This window comes from Stylophora pistillata, chromosome 8, assembly GCF_964205215.1.
Source record: "Stylophora pistillata chromosome 8, jaStyPist1.2, whole genome shotgun sequence".
Lineage (NCBI taxonomy): Eukaryota > Metazoa > Cnidaria > Anthozoa > Scleractinia > Pocilloporidae > Stylophora > Stylophora pistillata.
Genome location: NC_142526.1, coordinates 24,250,067 through 24,272,566, shown reverse-complemented (window position 1 = coordinate 24,272,566; position 22,500 = coordinate 24,250,067). Strand labels below are relative to the sequence as shown.

Sequence of the window (22,500 nt, the reverse complement as noted above, 5' to 3'; positions counted from 1 at the left end):
GTCCCAAACGGTCGCAGTCGTTCTAGCATCTGATTGGTGCCAGAAAATCTTTGTGTTTTTCTGCCCAATCAGAGTGAAGTGTGCTTTGGAGTTCTTTCGTGTGTTTTAATACGGACATATAACAAGAAGCTCTGTTGCTCGCTATGTTTGTTTGGGCCGTGCGACGAAGCTTTGCCCTGGGTGAAAAGTTTCAGTCTCAGCACACAATGTAAGAGAAATCGATCAGATTTTCCGCGAAAATCTTACCGGTAATTATACTGAATACTTTCGCAGGTATCACAAGAGAACGTGTTTAAAAGTTTGCGAGGTTCGTATAAAACAGAATGGTTGCAGACATTGATATGTCGCTTTAAACGTTAGATGAGATGTAAGCTTAAATCTCTCTATATTTTTGTCTAATTTGCTGTAACTGAAACTTTTCCAATCCCGTGAAGCTATTTTGTCGCACGGGCCACGCAGGTATGTCGAGCAACTGGCGCTTATGCGGCGTTCTGTAAGTGCCAAAATCAAATCTAATATTCGCCTGAAATAAAAGAAAAGCTTAGCGTGGAAACTTTTGTTTATTAGATGTGGGTAGATAACCCTATACCAACCTGACATTTACAATAGAGCAAACCCGCCCTTTCCATCCAATATTTCCTTGTCTTTGGTTTTGTTCTCCCCAACGAAAGCAGCATCTATTCCCAATGATCAAAGGTATTTAACTTGGTCTTCAACAATCGACAAAAGGTGAAATGACAACGAAAGGGGGACTACAAGAGAATCCGTGGCCTTTCGAGCTCACGAATTTTAACACTCTAGGCAGCAGTTGAAAGATTAAACTCTTTCCAAACCTCTTCGGTAACTGTTCGAAAATATCTCTCCTTCCCACGATGTTCTCCATAATTATTTTTGTTCAGATTTCAATTAGCTAAGCGGAAACACAGCGGAGCTTTCTGTAAGTGCTTGCTGGAGGACGTCCACGAACTCAAAGTTCTCTGCAACCGTAGCCATATTGTGAAAGACTTTACAGCTGACATAGCTAAGGTTAGATTTTGTCGCGCAAAGAAAGGTACGTAGCATAAGCGCCAGTTGCTCGACATACCTGCGTGGCCCGTGCGACGAAATAACTTCACGAGATTGGCAAAGTTTCAGTTACAGCAAATTGTATAGGGGCCCGTTCATATGGGGGCCCGTTCTAGTCAAAATTATATTAATTATTTTGACTAATACAGAATTAATAAAACTTTTTGTTCCGTTATTTTTGTGGTGTCTTATAAATAATTATATCCACTCTTCGAATTATTTTTACCTATTTGACATCTTATTTTTTACTTCTTTTAAGTCTGGAATTAATTTTACCTGTCTCATTTTTTTTCATTCCTTTCTTCAATTATTTTTTCCTTCATGCACGAATTTCTCAGCAAATTCCATATCTCATTGCGGGCTGAGTTGAATCCCATAACCCTTGAGAATAATTCCAAGATGGCGGCCAGGAACGTAGTTTTTCGAGAGAGAAATGAGCGAGGTTTTCGTAATTTTCTGAAAAATTTGAAGGCAGTGTTTCGGCTTTTCCTGACTCCTGGAAATGGAAATTTAACAACCGATGCTTTAGTTGAAGGAAGACATCATCTGCTAGATGCCAGAGGGACTTTGTCTTTGTGAATTGTTGATTTGGAAAGAGGTGACCCCAACCCAACAGGTTTACCGGCAAGTACTTTACAAGCATCCCTTCAGAAGTTAAACGAGTTCGTGGCTCAAATGATTAACATGTTGCCAGCCAAGATAGAGAGTATACAGCAGGCTGAAAATTCTGATCAGGGCACTGCTTATTCGACATCTGTTACAACAGCGCAGTTTGGACCTGGACGGAGACGTTTTGACATCTCTAGGGTTCAGCTCGAACACTTGCGCTCACTTTTTTTCTCTTGGAAAAAAATAGCAAATATGCTGCAGGTGAGTGTTTCTACCATCCAGCGAAGGCGCAGGGAATTCGGGCGTAGTGATGAATTTGAATGTTATTCAGACATAACAGATTATGAAATAGATCAGATTTATGCAAGTGTAAGAGGTAACTCACGTGAAGGCCCCTTCACCCCTAATATGGGAAGGAGGAGGTTCATTGGTGCATCGAGAAGCCGTGGTTTACGAATTCAAAGATGAAGAGTTAGTGAGTGCTTACGCCGCGTTGATCCCGTTGGCACTGCTTTGCGATGTAGAATGACAATTCATCGCAGAAAATATTTTGTTCCAACACCTAACAGCCTTTGGCACATAGATTCTGGGCACAAACTTATACGATACAAACTGATCACTCATGTTTGCATTGATGGCAAGACCAGATTGTTAGTTTATGTTTCATGCAGCAACAACAACAAGGCTGATACAGTGCTCTCTTTGTTCCAAAATGGGGTGGAACAGTGGGGACTACGTTCACGTGTTCGCTGTGACTATGGAATGGAAAACTTTTATGTTGGCCAATACATGATTGAACACCGTGGAGAAGGCAGAGGAAGCATAATCACTGGATCCTCAGTGCACAACTCCAGAGTTGAAAGAGCTCATCGAGATGTTTACCCTGGAGTGCTCGCCTTTTATGCACGCATTTTTGAGGCAATGGAAGATGAAAGCATTCTTGACATATTGGATGATGTTCATTTATTCAGCCTTCGCCATGTCTATGTTCCCAGGAGCAAGAGATCTTTGAATGAGTTTATTCAGCAAATGAACAATCACCCCGTTTCAACTGAAAACAACCAATCACCCTTACAGATGTGGGAAAAGGGAATGTTAGAGAACATGCATTCTGGGCACATTGCACTTTCATCAAAAGAAATTTAAAACTTTGAGTTGGATCTAGAGGGTGCACTGTTAGTTAAAGAAGACGATTACCAGGTTAATGTTATCCCTCCAACAATTGAGTTAACTGAACAACAGTTAACCCAAATGCCAAGTCCACTGCAAAATGATGAGAACTGTGGAGTTAATATTTTCAAGCAATGTGTAGAGTTAATTCATTCTTTCTTGAGGTAGAACTTTAGACCATGTAAATCAAGCAACATTGACAGCATAATGAGCAGATGGAAGATATCTGGATGTAGGAATTAGAAGTGTGTTCCATTTATGGAATCACTTAAAGTAAGCAAGGGACAGCATTTTAATATAAGATTTCTGTTCCAGTTTCCATGGAGGCAGACAGTGTGTGTTGTGAGTCAATTTTATTCTAAGTTTAAATTTTATTTTTCTTGGATTAAAACTACTTTACTATACAAACAGGAACTATAAACAAGAACCATCAATGATACTAGAAAATATCCATACCCAGCCAGGGTGGGGATTTTGTAATTTATTATGAATAATGTCCTGGAAGGTGGGTGGTAGCAGGGTAGAAGTTTTGACTGATGGTGAAGGAGGTATGGACATTTTCTGTAAAAACTCAATGCATGTATCCCTTATTAACTTCTTACAACAGCCAAGTAGTAAACGCAATCCTACACTGTTTTCTCTAGGTCAAGTGCATCCACAATTATAACAGTCAAAATAGGTCAAGCATCTATGCTATAGGTAAACTTATTCTGGAAAAATTCCTTTAATCACTCCTTTCAATAGATCCACTGTTCAAATGGAAGTTGAAAATGCAAACCATTACTTGTTTCAAAAGTCAAATGTTGATTGGATCTCAGTGAACCCCATGTGACAATATGTGGGAATTTTGTGAGATTTTTTTCCAGTAACACCAAAAGAGAGGCCTTGTCTGTAAAACAGTTTGTCGAAACAGTTAAATGCTGATAAAACAGTCATCAAAAAAAGAAATCATCTGCATAATGAGACAGCACTGATACTTATTTTCTGAATAACAGAAGTGCCAATTTTACTCTATTTGCTGACTTTCCAATCAATTTCTTTACATCAGTCAGATGTGAAATTATATAATTATAAACATTTCCATGCTTTGGTAAGCGTGATGAAACAACAAGAGCATTAGTGTTAAACAAGGTAATGTTGACGAATTTGTATTCCTGAAAATATCCATATACAACTTCCCCCGAGTTGGCGGATAATTTGACCTTGATCCTCTGGAAAATCTTGAACCTGCAGTTGGAAATCTGCGATGAAGTTCATCGACGGCATTTTCTCAACGCGAACAGCACCTATTACTTCGAGCTGGAACAAGAGCAGGGTTTGATCTTCCCACTACGTTTGAAAGTTGAGTTATAGTTTCTATTGCACTTTCTGCAATTCTGATAATTTCATCCTTCTGACAATCGCTCCACATGCACCAGCCGCCATATTGTTTTTTTTTTATGTTTGGTATTGTATAAGGGTGAGCAATGGCGTATGGGATTCGCCGCCATGTTGGTGGACGTAAACAATAGATATCTCATTAGCTTTTTTTGATCGTCCACCAGCATATGTTCCTTTCACCGTTGTTACCTGTGTCTTTGGAGTTTGGTTGAAAACCACCTATTGTTATTAAAGCGGCCGACAAGGGCGGCGCAAGAGTTGGTCGGCGGACCGATCTCTACCAAAAAGAAGCTTTGCGGCAACTTTCTGACACCTAACAACCCAGGTCGGCCCATTGTCTCGGCTTTCAGTTGCCCTACCGAACTTAACTTATTTCCAGCTATTTAGACAAAATTATGGCTCCCGTCGTCAAAACTTTACCATCATATATCAAAGCCAGCCAATACGCTCTTCAAAATTTTCGCGACTTTAATTTTCTTGGCCAGAAAAAACTTCTTTTCACCATGGACATTACTGGGCCCTTTACTGTCACTCCTAATAGTGAAGGTTTTCTGGCCCTCAAACATTTTTTTGGATCAACGCACTGTTCAGGAACCTAAATCTGAAACCCTACTTCGCTTAGCTGAACCAGTGCTCACACTTACTTTCATTCGGGGACAACTTTTTCAAACAAACCTATGGCGTAGCCATGGGTACCAAAATGGGACCCTCTTTTTGTAGGTTTTGTTGAACACCAATTTTTTAGTCAATACATTGGCCCCAAGCCTGAACTCTACGGTCGCTACATCGACGACTGTATCTTGCTACTTCCTCTACCAGTGAGGAGCTTACTCAATTCATAACCGCAGTCAATTGGCGGCTCTAAAATATACCTAGGAATTTAAGACAATTCTTTATCCTTTTTAGATATCAAAGTTTCAGTTGAAGGCAACGGTTTATGCACTAGTGTGTATCATACAAACCTGCAGACTCACATAGTCAGTTACTTGTTGTATTCATCTTCGCATCCATCTCATGTTAAGAATTCCATTCCCTTTTCTCAGTTTCTAAGACTTCGTCGTTTATGTAGTGATGACTCTGTTTTTTCCTAGAAATCAGAGTCAATGTGCCAGTTTTTCGAAAAACGTGGTTACCCTGTTTCTGTCGTTCAAGCGGGTTACCACCGCGCCCAACTTATTGTTCGACAGTCAGCACTACAAACGTCACAGAAGGAAAATTCCGACCGCATTCCATTCAGTCTCGCGTTTCACCCTCACAACCACTCAGTTAAATCCATTAAATTACTTCAAAACGATACAGAGACTGACACTATCTTTTCGCAACCTCCACTTATTTCATTCAAACGCGAAGAAGAAGAAGAAGAAGAAGAAGAAGAAGAAGAAGAAGAAGAAGAAGAAGAAAAACTTTATTCAACTTTCAATGTATTTAGCTTTACAAGTGTAAAAACTAATTGGGGACACTACTTGGATACTAAATATACTAGTTACTTAACCTAAATAAGTTTAAAGATAAATATACTCGTTATATATTTACATATTCAAAGTAAAATTTCAAATGTAAAACTTGAGTCTTATTTACATACTAATAATACTTTTAGATGGCTAAAAAATTGTACAGAATGATAAAATGTAATTTTATGAGCAGATTCCACAGTCCACGCAGGTGTCTTTTAACAATTCGGTCAGGTTTCGTTTCTTTATGCTTTGTTTAAAATCGTTAAAAGATGTTTTCTCCCGATCACTGACGCTTAACTTCCTCACCATGTTAAGTACGGTCCGAAGTAACAAAGCGGTGAGTGTTTGCCGTGACGTGACGTTCCAACCCGCGGGATATTAAAATCAGCGTTTCTGAGCTCATAGCCTTTATGGGTAGACTGAAATATTTCTGTAACATACAGCGGCATTAATCCGTTTTTATCTTTAAACATGAGTGTAGCTATGCTTTGTAATCTCCATTCATAGAGTGTTGATAGAGAAGTTCTGTTTAGAGGAGTACTATATGTGTCCACCTTAGATTTGAAAATTGCTCTCAGTGCTCGTTCTTTACATATGATGCACGATCCTCGCAGTAGATAGAGCGCTATTTAAGCAATAGCGAAAATCAGACCTGAAAAAAAAAAAAATCAGGCCTGTACGGGATTCGAACCACTGACCTCTGCGATACTAGTGCAGCGCTCTACCAATTGAGCTAACAAGCCAACTGGGAGCACGTTGTTAAGTTGATTCGTAATAAACCCGTGAAAGTGATAAATGAGATACAATGAAATATATGAAGTTCATATATTTTGTACTGCGGTATTAGATACATATGATGCTATCTACTGCGAGGATCGTGCATCATATGTATCTAATACCGCAGTACAAAATATATGAACTTCATATATTTCATTGTATGCTCGTTCTTTAATACGCTCAAGCTTACGTCTATCGGCCGTTTTGCAGAAATGTCACAAAGTGTCACAGTACGTCAGATGCGGTAAAATGGCAGATTTGTAGAGTTGAAGTTTGGCTGAGTAGGTCTAAGGTTGCGTAGCCTCATTAGCACTAAAAACGACAAAAACATGGGCAACATTTTGGTCAGAAGTTCATTCCAAACTAATGTCCAACCCAGCACTTTTAAATGCGCTCGTGCACGATTCAAAACTTGTCCCTTCATTCACAATGCTGAGAAAATATCGGGACCCAAGCGATCCATTAAGATCACCGATCACTTCACGTGCACCTCCGCCAACGTAATCTATTGCATGACTTGCACTTATTGCAAAAAGCTATGCCTCGGCGAAACAGGAAGACGACTAGGTGACCGATTCCGAGAACACCTTCGCGACGTAGAAAGGAATGACAAGGACGCATCAAAACCAGTCGCTAGACACTTAAAAGTCCACCTAATCATTATAAGGAACATATGACAATCTGCGGTCTTTCCTTACATGTAGGCAGCACGGAAAGCCGCAAAACTCGTGAACAAAAGTTTATCTTTCAAATCGGCACTGATGTTAATCCTACAGGTATCAACGAAAGCTTTTCATTCCACTAATTTATTCGTGTGTTTCTCGTCGCCATGTTCCCACCAGTAGCATAGCTCCGCTTTATGCATATAAACCCACACACAACCCACAATTCCTCCATTCGCTCTGACGAAGGGCTAAAGCTCGAAACGTCAGGTTTTTTACTCGTTACGGTGGCCAATTTACAATTTCAACTTAGTTGATATTACCAAATTACATTTTCCCAAAATTTATTGCCATTCTAAAAGAAACAATTATTGTAACTACTTCTCTTCGTCGAAGAGAAATAGCTACTATGTTATTAAGTATTGCGATCACGCACAAGGGATATGTAATTCATTTTTCTTTTCACCTTAACAAGTAAGCATGTGTATCTTTAGGGATATAATTTGGATATATCAACAAAGTTGAAATGGTAAATTGGCCACCGTAATGATTACAAAAGCTGACGTTTCGAGCGTTAGCCCTTCGTCGGAGCGAAAGGGCTGACGCTCGAAACGTCAGCTTTTGTAATCATTACGGTGGCCAATTTACCATTTCAACTTTGTTGATATATCCAAATTATTTCGTTACTCCCACCGACGCAGCCCCAAACAGTTTCTTTCGAAACTATCAGCCTTTATTCATTTGTATCTTTAGGGGCTTCTCTTCCTAATAAGTATGAAGACCTGACGTAAATTGAGAAATTTCACATAAGAAAAACTAGTTGACGTGCTACGGTAAAAAAACGCGGGCTACAGCATGTCTGACTCTGAGATCAAGATGTGTCACGCGGTTTCAGTGATAGTTTGAAAGTAGTCCGCATCGTTGTTTTCATAGACTCACTTTTCCACGCTTATTTATCTTGATGATCAAAAGAACTTAAATGGCTGCCGATCACTGAGAGTTCGATCTATCACGGTCCGTGTGGCGGGGCGGGTACTCTTACTTTTCGAGGAAAATGCTCCCAACCACGAATCAACTTACACTGAAACATCTCTCAAGTATAGATATTGTTCGGAATGAGAGATGTCGTTTTTCGTTCGCTTTTTGAGTGAATCAATGCTGATTTATTCAGTTTTACTTCCTTCTTGGTGATCCAAACTTTTTGCTCCCTAACGCCTAAAATCGTGTGCGAAATAAAAATATCTTTATCATGATTCCTGGTGAAATGTTTAATGCGATCTCAGTTATCTTTCTTCAGTCTTCTTTGTGTCAATGATGACCATTCACTGACTCCCTCTATTTAACAATTATTCGCCGAAGGCGAGGTGAATATCGTCGAATAATCCCCGAGACGAAGTCGAGGGGATTATTTAGTTCTTATTAACCGAGCGGGAGGGCTGTATGGGAGAATCTTGACCGAGGTCAAAATTCTCCCATACAGACCGACCTAGCTCGGTTAATAAGATGTTTATTATATGGCTGTGTCTTATGTGGCAATTTTTTATATTCTTTGTACCTTTTTTTTTCGAGAGCGGTCTAGATGCCGGTCTAGATGGGAAAATCTAGACCGCTTTCAATATTGAGTTCTGCCAATCAAATTCGTGAATACGGTAGTTCCCAGTCCTTGTGAGACACAGCGATATACCATATAATAATCGACATTACTAAAAACTGGATCATTGGATAATGCAATTCAAGACTTTTATTGGCTTAGCCATTATGGTATATGAGCCAATATACTAATATCTGTACATTGTAACATCAGGTTTCTTCTTACAAAATAAAGTCGAGAGGATTTGTCTTGTGGGCCTTTTTTTAATAAAACAATTATTCCACTCGCGCTTGTTGGATATGAGATGATTATAGCCAACTCAGCGCTACGCGCCTCCTTGGCTATCTATCATCTCATATCCAACGCGCGCTCGTGGAATAATTGTCAAATATTCACCGAACCTGAGGCGAATAATTTTTTTTAGTATAATTTCTGAGCTGAACAACAGAGAAATTTCTAAAATCATAACATTTTAGTAACATTTATTAACATTTTATTTTAACATTTCATATAAACCGCGTGGAGCCGTTAAAATAGCGTCATAAAAGGAACCGCTTGACCAATCAGATTGCTAGAAGCTTTAGTATATTTTGCTTAGTTGAAAAGTCCCTGTCGAAAAAGCGAACGCTTCGAAATGAAGCAAAATATACCTCCAGCATACGTGCGTCGGGAATTTTGTGAGAAAAATGTCATTTTGTGTAACTCATGAGATCACAGAAAAGGCCACCATACACACTGGCTTATATTATAACATAAATTGGGTTTGTAGTTGTATTTCCTAACTTATCCGAAAGTGACGTAAATAGACACAAAACCCTTCACCACACACCAAAGCAAAGAATATGACACGAATCAATTTGGAAGCGGCTCGCGCGCTTTTGAGGAGAAAAAAAAGTTGTCGAGCATTTTTTTTTTATATTTAATGTTTACTCGAATTTTCCCCATGAATCGGTCCATAGAAAAAACAATAAAAACAATGGGTCACCCCACTCGCAAAAGAGATTTGGTGGATTAATCCTCCCCCCACTTTTATGTCTTTACCTGTACCAATTGAATTACGAGCGTTTATTTATTTACCAGTTTAAGTCCTCACTCTCAACAAAGCATTGCGGCGAGCATTACGGACTGCAACCCACCCATCCCACCCCAGGGGAGAACATCCATCACACAGTGATCTCGTGCGTGGGAAAAAAGTGTGTCTGCAAGCAAGATGATATTCCGGTGGTTCGGACTCTCAGGAAAATCTGAGAATCCTTTCAGGGGTGTTAGAACGGCTGCAGAAATATAATGTACACTTGATGCTGTTCAAGTGTGAAATTCTGAAAACAGATGTAGTTTATCTTGGTCTACGAATAAGTGCTGGACTGCAGCCGGTCAAGGAAAAACTTGAAGCAGTTAGAAAAGCACCAGTACCACGTGATGTCAGTGAGTTGAGGTCCTTCCTGGGGATGATCCCAAATTACCATTCCTTTCTTCCAAACCTAGCGAGTACTCTAGCACCCCTTCATGAACTTTTGAAGAAGGGAAAGGCATGGGTTTGGATTGCCGAGTGCCAAAAGGCCTATGATGCCTGTAAAGAAGGCCTTACAAGTGACTATCTGCTAGTTCACTATGACGTCACTAGAGAGCTTAGGCTGGCCTGTGATGCCTCCAGTTTTGGGCTTGGAGCTGTCATTAGTCATGTGATGGATGACGGCAGGGAAAGGCCCATAGCTTATGCCTCAAGAACTTTTTTTAAGTTCTATTGAAAAGAATTACGCCCAGATTGAGCGTTAGACATTGTCTATCATCTATGGGGTAAAGAAGTTTCATCAATTCTTGTTTGGTCAGAAGTTTACTTTGGTCACTGATCACAAACCTCTGCTGTCAATTCTTGGACCAAAGTCGGCCATTCCCACATTAGCTGCAGCCCGGATGCAGCGGTGGGCCGTAGTTCTGTTAGCATATGACTACGAGATTGTAATCAAATGATCTGAAGATCATGCTAACTCTGATGCACTGTCATGACTGCCACACAAAGGCTCTGATCTAGCTAGTGATGCTTCAATTTATCGTGTAAGTGCTGTTGATGATGATTTTCCCATTTTAGCAAAAGACATTGCCAGAGAAACCCAACATGATCCTGCAATGAGCAAGGTCCTTCATTTTGTTATGTCTGGATGGCTGGACCGATTAACTATGGCTGAACAGATGTGAGGATGAAACGCTTAAACCTTATCACAGTCGTAGGCTAGAGTTGTCCTGTGAACAAAGTTGCCTTCTTTGGGTTTCAAGAGTAATCATCCCACCTTCTCTAAGAGCCAAGATGTTGAAGGAGTTGCACTGGGAGCACCCTGGTATTTGCGGGATGAAGGCAATTGCACGCTCATGTGTGTGGTGGCCCAAAGTGGACGAGGAAATAGAGGATGTAGTGAGGTCTTGTACAGTGTGTCAGAGCACTAGGAGCCCTCCACCATGTGCACCTTTACTGATTCCATGGAAATGGCCAAGTAAACCATTCCAGAGAATTCATGTCGATTTCTGTCAAAAGGAAGCTGATTACTTTCTTGTAGTTGTTGATAGCCACTCCAAGTGGATAGAGGTCAAACATATGACCTCAACCACAGCTGGATAAAACAATTGATGAGTCATGGTTGATTTTTGCAGTTCATGGTTTACCAGAAGAGCTAGTCTCTGACAATGGTCCTCAATTCGTGTCCCACGAGTTTTCTGAGTTTATGCGTAAGAATGGAATAAAGCACACTTTGGTCCCTCCCTATCATCCACCATCCAATGGGGCGGCTGAGAGGTCTGTGAGAGTGTCGAAAGAAGCCTTGATAAAGCAAGTATTCGAGTGAACCAAGGGAAGGTCCATGAAGCATAGATTGGCAAACTTTTTGTTTAGGTATCGCACAACCCCTCACAGCACCACTGGTGAGACCCCAGCAGAACTTATGGTAAAACATACATTAAGAACAAGGCTAAGCTTAGCTAAACCTGATCTACAACAAGCTGTTCAACACAAGCAAACTAAGCAGACAGTTTATAAGGATCCTACAGTTGATACAGAGAGATTTTTCCAAGTATATGATGGAGTGTGTGTACGAAACACCAGACCAAAATCTCAGGTTGATAGATGGGCTCCAGGGACAGTTGTTAAAGTTTGTGGTCCCACAATGTATATTGTTAAAATAGGATATCGGGATCGGTGTCTACACTGATCGCATGATTAGGGCTTGTGACAATGCACCTATGATTGAGGAAGCTGAAGTTATGGTTCCTGAGTCGTGTGAACAGCCTGAACAAGAAATAAGGAAAATCCTGACGAAACCTCAGAATTGTCACAGATACCAGATAACTCTAGTCCAGTTGTGCCAATGGCACCTATTAGTTTGGGTCATGAGGTTTCTGCCTCTCCATGTATTTTAAGGAGATCCAAAAGAATTAAAAGCCCTGTTGATAGAATTAACCTTAAGCATCTAGGTATTTCATTTCTTGCTTGTTATTGTGATGTTAAAAGAGAAATGCCATTTTTCTTTGTGGGGGAAAGAAGTGTAATATATTCATACGTCATCCTACCCATGATGCATGAGGAATAAAGGTGAGAGAACACCATGCAGTTGTCATTGTTTTCTTAGTGAAAATATCCTTAAAAATACAACAGGTAGAAATTTTCACCCAGCAAAAGTCATGCTGAAACAACATTCCAACAAATAAGTGAAAAAATCCATCAATCGGTCGAAATTTACCATATCTTTCTTAGAAAATACTCTATTTACAAACACATTGCTTTAGATTTTGCTGATTCTGGCAATATGCAGGATGCTTGGCACTTTTGAACCTAGTAAAGGTCTATTCGCCTCTGTAACTATTAAAGTGGGAGCACATCAGAATGTAAAATTGGAAAATTAAGATAGATTCTTTTAACATGTGTTCCTGTGTCACTTATACTTCCTTCTTTCAACCAAAGACATTCCAATTGTTTTCATTTTTCTCTCAATTGTTATATTGGGGAATCGCTATTGTTTTCCCACAGGGACATCAGCAGGTAGCACTATTTCTGATGGAAACTGGATAATGCTATCTGTACTGGTACTACTAGCATTCCTATATGAAAAAGGTATACAAATTACCATTAACTGATTATCCTTGACATCACGGCAGGTGTCCTTTTTCTGCTCAATTGAACGAGCATTTAGTTTAACATTATATGAAAGTAACTTTGGCATAATTTTATTCATTTGCAGGAAAACAAATTGTCAGGACACTTCAGCGCTTAAGCAAACGAACTAACCCTAGGTAAATTGATAATGGCGTAATTAGCTTTGCTACAAAATAATTACTTAGTCTCATGAACTGTAAGTTGGTTAATTTAAGTGTAGCTTGGGGTAGGAAATTTGAAGTGGTAGTGTCAAGTCTTCCAATGGAATACAGGTGTTTCATCTTTTAATATGAAGTCTACTTATGCAGGCAAATGCCTCAGAAGAAAATGTTTACTATGTCTAGGTTTTAAAGATGGTCAATTAGTAGAAAGTCTAAGTTTTTGCTGATTTTGCTTTTTAAAAAAAAAACCTGACCTTCAAATCCAGCACTTATGTAGGGCATTTGAACACAATTTTGCCCGTAGGGGGACAGGAATTTGAACCATTTTTCTAAAGTTCAAATGCCCAGGGGTTTCTGGGGGAGGCATGTCTAAGCTTTGAATTCATCAACACACATTTCTGGGAAACTCAAGGCCAAGAATATATTTGAGCCCACACACTTCTTCCTGACCTAAAAGTAGACCCAGAAATGTTGGATGGGTAGAACACACTTCAAAGAAGTTCCGTTTCTTCTCACATAACTCAGTTACCGGTAAAATAAAAGGGAGTTTAAGAAGTACCTTTGTTATGGGCAAAAACTTTATGCTAGTATACCTATGTGTGAGAAGCAATTCCAGGAGTCACGAAAATATAGATATGTCTTGCTGAATTAATGCAAAAGCTCCCATTCTTAGTGGTCACCTTTTTTTTTATAGCACAACCATTTTAATACAGGGTTGTACTTCATCTAAACTGGCTTAATAATACCCTTTTTTTCTTCAGATTGATGTTGGAACTGTGATACATTCATACATAGGTTAATTGACCCCTCCCCATAGGGGATTTTCAGGGCGAACACCCACCCATCCCACCCAGGGGAGGATATCCACCACACAGTAATCTCGTGCATGGGAAATTAATGTCTTCTACCCCTAACCCTGCAGGAGATGGGGCCTACGGTTTATTTGTCCTTATCCGAGAAGACTAGAATGTCTATCCATTTCTTGATTATAGAAAGGTGGCAAATTCTCCTCACTTATTTTAAGACCATGAGTATTGGTCCAGCCAGGGCTCGAACCCTTGACCTCCTGCACAACACAATCCGGCGCTCTAACCAATTGAGCTAACCGGGAGGTGGTAAAGTGCTTTTAATGCTGATTTATAGATTGTGTTAATTTTATGACTAGCTTAAGAATATGATTTGTATATTGTAATCTTATATGTGTCATGAACTGTAAGTTAGTTAATTAAAATGCACTAAATGGTATTGTTGCCATGATTGTAGTCATGATCTACTACAGGCAGGGGGGAGGGGGGTTAACCTGCAATAGACTTGATTCCCATTCAGTTGGATTAGCATTCCTTGTCACTGTGTTGTACAGAAACCGGGATAAGCTGGAGCTGGATGTGTTGCATCACTCCAGTGTTGACCTTTTACTTTCCTTCTGTTGCAATTTTTAACAATCTGATCTTTCTTAATTTCCATGTATGCTCCTTTATACCTCTCTAACATCTCCAAAGAAATACATTTTATACTTGTGTTATTTTACAGAGTTAAAAAATTGTTCCTCATGAAACAATTTTAGCAAGAGATGGTTTGGTTCATTTGTGACACATTTTAGTGATTGATGAGTTGGCAGAAAGCTCACAAGGTTACATAGCATAGTAAAGTAGAATTGATCTTCAAGGTGTCTGTGAAGGGCAATGAACTTTGTCCTACTAAGAGTTCTGCAAGAGTGGTACAGGAGAGGTGAAAAAATAAATTAATGCTTTTCTGGGTTTCTGTTACACTAAAATTCTATCTTCATATACATCAAACATGTACATGACAGCTGAACATTGGTCATACCAAAAGTACATTCTGTACTTAAAAATAGCCCCTGTTTCAACTGATCTACTGTCCCAATCACATGTCTTCGGTGCTCCATTTATATGCATCTGTCTGCGCAGCAGCTTTGTTGGCTAACATGGCAAATCGCTTGTTCTCAAAGCCATTTGAGCGATTCACACCATCCCAACGGTATCCTGGTCTGATGTTGAATCTGTTTGGGGGAGGGTCTGGGCCCTTGTACACAGGTTTTTCTGTTAAAAGGAAAATAGGAGGAAAAATATATGTAAAAGCATGGCAGACTTTTGATAATTCAATTGAAGAATTTTGGTCAGATATAATAATTAACTTCATTATGCAATCACAGTTCAAATTTCATCTATAATTTTTCATCATGGAGATAAAAATTAGTGGTTTATGGAACATACTTCTCCATCATACATAAACCAGTGAGGTAGAAAACAACAATTCAAAATCACTCCTGAAATCAACTTGAGAATCCCTTTAAAGCTCCCTTGTGAACCAATTCCATTTAGATAACCAAACAACACACACCTTTCTTTCCTTCCCTTACATTCTGTTTAGCCTTTTTCTGCTTCATGTAAGCCAACATTGGATCATCATCTCTTTCCTGATCTTTCAACATTCTATCTAGGTCAACATCATTACGGTACCGAGCCAGTGGTTTGTCCACCTCATGTAGATAATCAGTAACTTTTTCCTCATTTTCTCTAGTTTGAGCTACCCTGTTGACAAAAACAAAAAAACAGAAATTCTAGTTAGACAAAAAAATTACTACTTAACAAAAAAAAAAAAAAAGCAGATTAGGGTAACAATTGCCTGCAGGTAACAGTGCTCTGTCTCTGTCTCTGTCTCCCTCTCCCCCCCCCCCCCCTTTTGATTTTGACATTATTTTTGGCCGAAAGGCACCACTCAATCAAGAGAGAGAGAGAGAAAGAAAATTTCCTTGTCATGATAGCACTTTAAAGTCAAAGATGACATGTACATGTCTAATAAAGAAACCAGTAGAAGATATATTGTTATCTTAAACACTAAACAGTGTGTATGAAATTCACTATTAACTACAGTTTATAATCCCTGAAAACTGTCTTCAAAACTTTGGATGAAGCATATGTATGACAATGTAAAGTTCCTCCCAAATGATCAGAACTACATCACATAGTTTACCAGCAGCTACTGCTTTGGTTATTTAGGAAACTCTTTATTCCAGATAACAGTGCCTTTTGTCTACCTTATAATTATTGAAACAGTCAATTAGCAGACAGAAACAAGTGATAGAAGAGTCTGTTACGTCACAGGTAACATGCTGCCTTGCTGAGCAAGATTCAAAATGACTGCATGGTACAGAACATTCAGTAAATTGAAATGATAGTGCTTTGATGGTCAAATTCTTGCATCCAAAATTGATTTTTGCAGTGCCAATTCCTGTTGCTCTGGGAAAAGTTTGAATCTCATTCTTTGCAAGAAATTAACCAGCAATGCCTCCATATTCTCCTTGGGAGAGGGTTTATTACTAAGGTTAATGTTGAGGTTGGCATCAACACAGATATTCCATGAGGTAAAACACTCACCCTCTTCCCCACTCCATAAATTTCTCATTCTCTTCTATCTCCCTTCTTTCCTCCTCCCTTCTTTTGATCCTCTCCAACTTGATGTCTTTTTTCCTTCCCATTTTGTCACGGTACACTGTTTCTGAACCTTTTCCTGATATACTTGGATCCATTGTAGCAAACATTTCAGCCTCTCTCTGCTGTTTCCTTTCATTTTCTTGCTTCAAATCACTTCCTCTAAGAAGACCAGCTTTCTGTCCTTCAAAAAAAGAAAAAGTTTAAACATTTTATAAGAATTACAGAGACAAATCACAAACAGTTCTGAGAACCTCTAACATAAGAGACAAACTTTCAGGTCAAATACCAGCAAATGTTCCCTCAGAAATTTCAAGAAAAATATTAGGAGTGATGAAAGTAGCAAAAAACTCATTTGACTTCCAACTTCCCCATTCAGCCGAGACCAAGGGATGACCAGTGCGGCAGAGTTTAAAAACGTGACTTTACAGCAGGGTAATTACTGATCAGAAAATTTTTCCAGAGCTTTGTCAACTTCATTTCTCAAAAGAAGACAAAGAAGCCCATTTATCAAGTATACTAAAATAAAGAGGACTAGGATAGCAAAGACAATTTTTATTCAGAGACCTACAACTTCCGGAGTTGGTGACTCATGGCATTTCCGGTTTAATAACTTAAAACTGCTGACCGCTTGACCTAGTCGATTTGATTCTTCGCTAAGTTGTGTTACCTGCGGGACATTCTGTTGTGATATTTTGGGCGGAAATGTTTAAAAAGCAAAAGAAGAAATTGAAAGAAGAAGCGTAGACTGTTGACAACAACCCACAGAACCATCGTTCATCAAATACCAACACTGATTCATCATTTGATGTCGTCGTCGAAAACAAAGGTAATCGTGAAATAACAGATGGCAATCAAGTGGACGGCTTTGATTCCCAGGGGTTTGTTGATTTGACTCCGGCAGAAAATCAACCCAAATTACTGGGACCCAAGCAACTTTGTCAGGTACTTAATTGAATAGTGTAAATTTTTTGCTAAAGAACTTTTGCATTTATTTATTTTGCTTTCTCTAAACCTGCAACTAATTTACATTACAATACACCTGTGTGACTTTGCAACTTAACCCTTTAACTCCCATGAGTGATCAAGATAAAATTTCTCCTCACACTATTAATACAACATCAAGCAGACAAGTGATGAGAATAAAGAAGAATATCAATTAGGGGATTATTAGTTGATCTATTATCTAACTCTCCAAACTAACATCACATGAATCGTGTAGCAGATAGTAAGGAAAAAACCAAAAAAGAAAAAAATAATCAAAGAAAAGAAATAAACTCCACATTTGCACTAACCACTGGCCATTCTTTCTTTATGTTTGTCACCTCTCCTCTGTTTCCCACTTTCTGTTCTGGGATCTCTTCCTTCAAACCTTTTATGTTTTCTTGGTGGTGACTGGTCTGAATCACCATTACCATGTTTTCTAGGGGGTGACTGATCAGAATCACTGTTTGTATGTTTTCTAACAGGTGACTGATCAGAGTCACTATTCACTCTTTTCCTCGGAGGTGATTGATCCAGGTCTGTATTCAATCCCGAACGGGGAGGTGAAAGATCAGGGGAATCATTCCTATGTCTCCTCACAGGAGACTTGTTGGGACTTTCTTGTAACCGTAGTGAGTCAGGATTGTGATCATGTGGTTGCTCTGGTAAAGAATCACCAGAATCATGCCTTCTTCGCCTCGCTCTTGGAGGACTCTGATCTGCGGGAGAGGCATCGTGTCTCCCATTATGGATCAAACTTGAATCTCTTTCTACTTTACGCGAGGAATTTTTCCTGGGTAGCGATTGATCTGAGCTGTATACAACTGCACCACGTCGAGGAGACAAATCAGGAGTATTGAGTCTCTTTCTTTCTACCATTCGTGGTGTTGAGTTCTCACTCTCAAAATTTAACCTTTCCTCGGCCTCTCCGTGTGACTGAGTCTCCTGACTGATTGGTGCCCACATCTTCCTCTGGTCTTCCTCTCTTTTTTTAAATGATTCAATTGACACTTTGGTGATACCATCCTCTTCAAAAACTGCTGGAGCTTCATCAACATCGCCTTCCAGTTCGTTCACGTCTTGTGCGGAATCGTTAACTTTGATATCTCTGATATTGATATCGTCATCCACAATGATAGATTTTTGATATTTTGAGGAACTTTTGGGTAATTTCTTCCTCTTTTTCTTTTTTTCACCTTCGGAATTTGACAAATAACGCTTGAGGTATTCTTCCTTGGAAAGGTTCGCCATCTTCAAAATAGTGGTGCGCTAAAATCTGAAGCGCATATGTTATTAGAGACTCTGCTGGGTAAATGCTGGCTCGCAATCAGCCGAAAAGAAAAATTATTATGGCTGACTGGGAAGAAATAAAGCGTCTTGCTGCTGATTTTCAACGCGCTCAGCTAAGTAGCACTGCTCACAAACTCTCAGAAAGAAACTGTATCGAAATAGTTCAGAAACTGATCGGTTTGGGGCTGGTTGAGGTTATTTACACGACAGATGGCAAGGAATATCTCACTCCACAGCAAATTGAACGAGAGATAAAAGACGAATTATTTGTTCACGGCGGTGAGTATCAGTGTCACTTTGATTTTGATCATCGATTTGGAACGATCCAAAGTGCAGTTTTCACTTTTACGTTTTAGGGAGAGTCAATCTGGTAGACTTACAGCAGGTACGTTGACTTCATTTTTCCAACTGAAGTAACTTTTCTCGATCTCATGTCCACGTGTGTCGACTCTAAAAGATGACGTGTATTTTATTGAATCCAGTTTCTTAAAAATCTGTATTTTTGGTCAGCTTGTTTTCTTTGGAGTAATCATTTTTACTTTGTTAAATTTCTAGTCGAAATGTTTTTCCTGAAATGTACGTGTATGTCATATGTTTGTTTTAATTAAATCGCCATACCGTTTCGTGTACTTTTAAAGATTTTTTCCCTGAACAATTTTTAACCTTTATCGAATATTATCCTTAGACAGCAAGAACTATATCAGTGATCAAAAACTTGCAAACAGCTTTTCCTCTTCTTGGAGGATTACATCACGCTTTATACTAAGTGGTTTAAAATTACCCGGTAATATTTCTTTGTTTCACTTCACTATTAAAAACGAAGGAACAAAATATCAGATTTAATTTAATTTTGTTAATCATGTTGTTAGTTTCTGTACCAAGCCTTCACTGGTGGGATGTGTCCACTGAGCAAAACTCTAACCTTTCTTCTTTGGAGTTGAAAAATTATTACCAGCCCTGTGTTCTGTTTCCTCAAAGGGTACAGAAGTAGACAGGATGCTAAATACCTAATTTTTAAATTCTTGCTAGATTATTGGAGTAGATCTGACTCATGTTGAGAATAAGGTCAGCGAAATTGTCAAACATGACAAGAATTTGATTGTCATCCAAGGAGAACTTATTGACAAGTAAGAATCAAACTAATATTTACTATTTTATAAAAGAGGGGTGATTCTCAATGTAATAGCTGATTGTTTTTTGTAATTAACATATTTCAGTAACAGAGATCCCTAAATTAGATCATGCGTATGAGATTTTAAAAACTTAAACATTGTACTTCTTAATTTTTAATGAAATAAATTTCATTTGGCCTGTGGATGAAAATCAAGTAAAGCAATGAGCCTTGCATATGCACTGCAATTTAAGCAATTGAAGAAAAAAAGACTGAAAAAAATTGGGGCTTTGATGGGATTTGACCTACCAGATACTTAGTTAGGCTCTATTACTGAGTTCGCTATGAAGCAATTGCTTAAATTCCAGCTCATCTGCAAGGATTATTGCTTTATTTGATTGAACTTCCTGTACTATGGAACACTTTTCTCAAACAGGTCTTTGAGCCTCAGATCACTTTCCACTCTATCATCTCTTCCACATGTCCCTCCCTCCCCACCCCCCTACCCTTGTGCAGGGATAATTACATGTCACCAGTCAGGCAACAGTGATTGCAGTGTGGGTGAGATAGGTATCCATGTTTTAGTAATTTTTGCAAGAGAAATGTTGCATTAATAGTGAAGTGTCTGAAGAGTCTTTGCTACAATTGGAGCCAGCTTAGCAGCTTGATAATATTCTTTTCAATGTAATTCCCGGGATTATAGCAACTACTTAGACCACGTCGCAGAAGAGATCAATGACACTTTACAAGAGTCTGGACAAGTTGTTATCTCAGAGTTAAGCAAGACATTCACACTCTCCACTGACTTCCTACTTGAGGTGAGCTACATGCATGCCACAGATTATTTCACAGGGACTCGTTACCAGTTTGAGTTTAACATAATGAAAATGAGATCCATATTACACAAAAATACAAGATGATTTTTGAAACTAAATTCTGTATTCTACATAGAGTAGACAAGTGTTTTTTAGAGGCAGTTTTTCATAGTGACACAATTATGAGTGCGAGCTGTCATGTGCACATGTTGAGGGAGTGTATAGACCACTTTCATAAATGGCTGCTGGATTAATATATTTTTGTTTAAATTTAAATTAGCCTCACTGACTTCATTCTCCAGTACAAAACTCAAAAGAATACATTATCTCAAGCGAGGCCAGAAGGGCTAAGTTAAATTTAAACAAAAGAATATTAATCCGGCAGCCATTTATGAAAGTGGTCTATGAGGGTCTTAATTTTTTTGTTTGTATGTATGATGTGGTGACACCTACTCTCAAGTTTGAAACAGAAATTACAATTGTTGTATTTTGTTACTATACTCTTGGAATTTTTTAAAGCTTTGTAAAAAAATATTGACGGGTAGCAAACAGAATTTTACTGATTGCAAATTTCATAAGGTCAAAATGATTACATGCACAATAATTTCCCCTTGTTAGTCAAAAGTGGTATGATCGCTTTTAGCTAAGAAAAGTATAGATTATTCTTTTTTTTTTTTTTTTTTTTAACATCATTTTTTTTTTTTTTTTAACCAGATTGTTGAGAATAGGTTAGGGACAATCATTCATGGGCAACTTGATCAGTTGGAGAGAGGTGTCCTGTTTACTGATGCATTTGTAGCTCGACAGATGGCCTGCATAAGAGGAGTTTTTAGTGCTGTCACAAAGTATGTCAGCTATCCAAAAATTAGCACAGTTTTTTTTTTTTACTCTGTGTTTCATTAACTAAAATTTCTATAGTCAGCAAATGTAAAAAGCAAGTTTTAATATGTTTAGAGCAAGTAATATTTATTTTAAATAGACAATCAATGGCATTGTATTCCTAATAAATGGTGCCAGTTTCACGTCACAGGAATTCAAAGGTTCCTGTTATTGTTGTTGAGTTCATTTGACAAAAAATATTATTAGGTTCAAAGAAAGCTGTTGTAAAATTTATAGAATAAGTTGAACAGGGATGGAAAATTTTCGTTCTCTGGTTTTGTTGGGTGAAATCTGGTGTTTGTTTTTTAAAATCAATATGATGGGAAAGCTTGTAAAATAACTCATTTGTTTGTTCAACTCCAAAGTTGAAGGGAGTGCATTCATCACCCTAATGACTTGGTCTCAATCCATTTTCTGTGTTTGTTTGTTTTAATTTTGATCATTATGATTAACTTGTTATAAGGTGAGTGATGAAAGAATAGACCAGGAAAGGTTAGCTAGAGGCATCTCACAAAGCATTTTTTTGTTCAGGCCCACACCCATATCAAGTCTTATGGCTCAGTATGGATTTCAGGAAAAGCTCCTTTATAGTAAGTGTTAAATTTTCTTTGTGGTAACCATACTTAGCAAACATATTTTGTGCTAAGCAAGTGCTATATATTATTCTTGAACGTTGAAGCTGCTGCATTCTATTGGGCTGGTGTATTTAGCCACAACGCAACCCCTCTCCTGTATTCTTCCCTTCAGGCTTTCCTCAATCTCACCAATCCAATATGGCAGCCACAACACTGGGTTAAAATATTTTTCACACCCATTCCAGTCTATCTGTGAAACACTCTGAGTGCTGCAGTATCCTGGAATCTTTAGGATGTGGCAATATTTGTGTGGAACCCATGAAATAATGTTTTTTTTTTCTTCACAGCGGATATTGACCAGTTATGTTCTAAAGGCCGCATATC

General features: G+C 38.6%; 2 protein-coding genes across 2 annotated transcripts in view; one reads left to right on the top strand and one right to left on the bottom strand.

Annotated features, from left to right (window-relative positions):
* Nucleotides 1–12,413: 12,413 nt before the first annotated feature.
* LOC111342494 (uncharacterized) lies at nt 12,414–18,711 on the bottom strand. The gene is made up of 4 exons (XM_022949584.2): nt 17,758–18,711; nt 16,409–16,646; nt 15,372–15,562; nt 12,414–15,070 (listed from the first exon to the last, which is right to left on the bottom strand). The coding sequence occupies exons 1-4, from the start codon at nt 18,695–18,697 to the stop codon at nt 14,895–14,897; spliced, it is 1,545 nt and encodes a 514-aa protein (XP_022805319.2). The 5' UTR covers nt 18,698–18,711; the 3' UTR covers nt 12,414–14,894.
* A 48-nt stretch (nt 18,712–18,759) lies between these two features.
* The window catches only part of LOC111342493 (E3 UFM1-protein ligase 1 homolog), a 14,469-nt gene continuing 10,728 nt past the window's right edge, over nt 18,760–22,500 (top strand). The window contains exons 1-7 of the mRNA XM_088730531.1: nt 18,760–19,015; nt 19,093–19,121; nt 19,766–19,863; nt 20,551–20,665; nt 21,377–21,507; nt 22,073–22,131; nt 22,464–22,500. The exon at nt 22,464–22,500 is cut by the window's right edge and continues 107 nt beyond it. Coding sequence (XP_088586657.1) covers nt 18,760–19,015; nt 19,093–19,121; nt 19,766–19,863; nt 20,551–20,665; nt 21,377–21,507; nt 22,073–22,131; nt 22,464–22,500 — 725 coding nt within the window. The remainder of the gene's footprint in view (nt 19,016–19,092; nt 19,122–19,765; nt 19,864–20,550; nt 20,666–21,376; nt 21,508–22,072; nt 22,132–22,463) is intronic.

Bases quoted from the DNA above. Each gene is read 5' to 3' on its own strand.
- LOC111342494 (XM_022949584.2), bottom strand. From the start codon at position 18,697: ATGGCGAACCTTTCCAAGGAAGAATACCTCAAGCGTTATTTGTCAAAT. The intron at 16,647-17,757 runs GTTAGTGCAAAT...CTTTTTTTGAAG, and splicing joins TAAAGAAAGAATGGCCAGTG to GACAGAAAGCTGGTCTTCTT. The intron at 15,563-16,408 runs GTGAGTGTTTTA...TTTTGTCAACAG, and splicing joins TTTATGGAGTGGGGAAGAGG to GGTAGCTCAAACTAGAGAAA.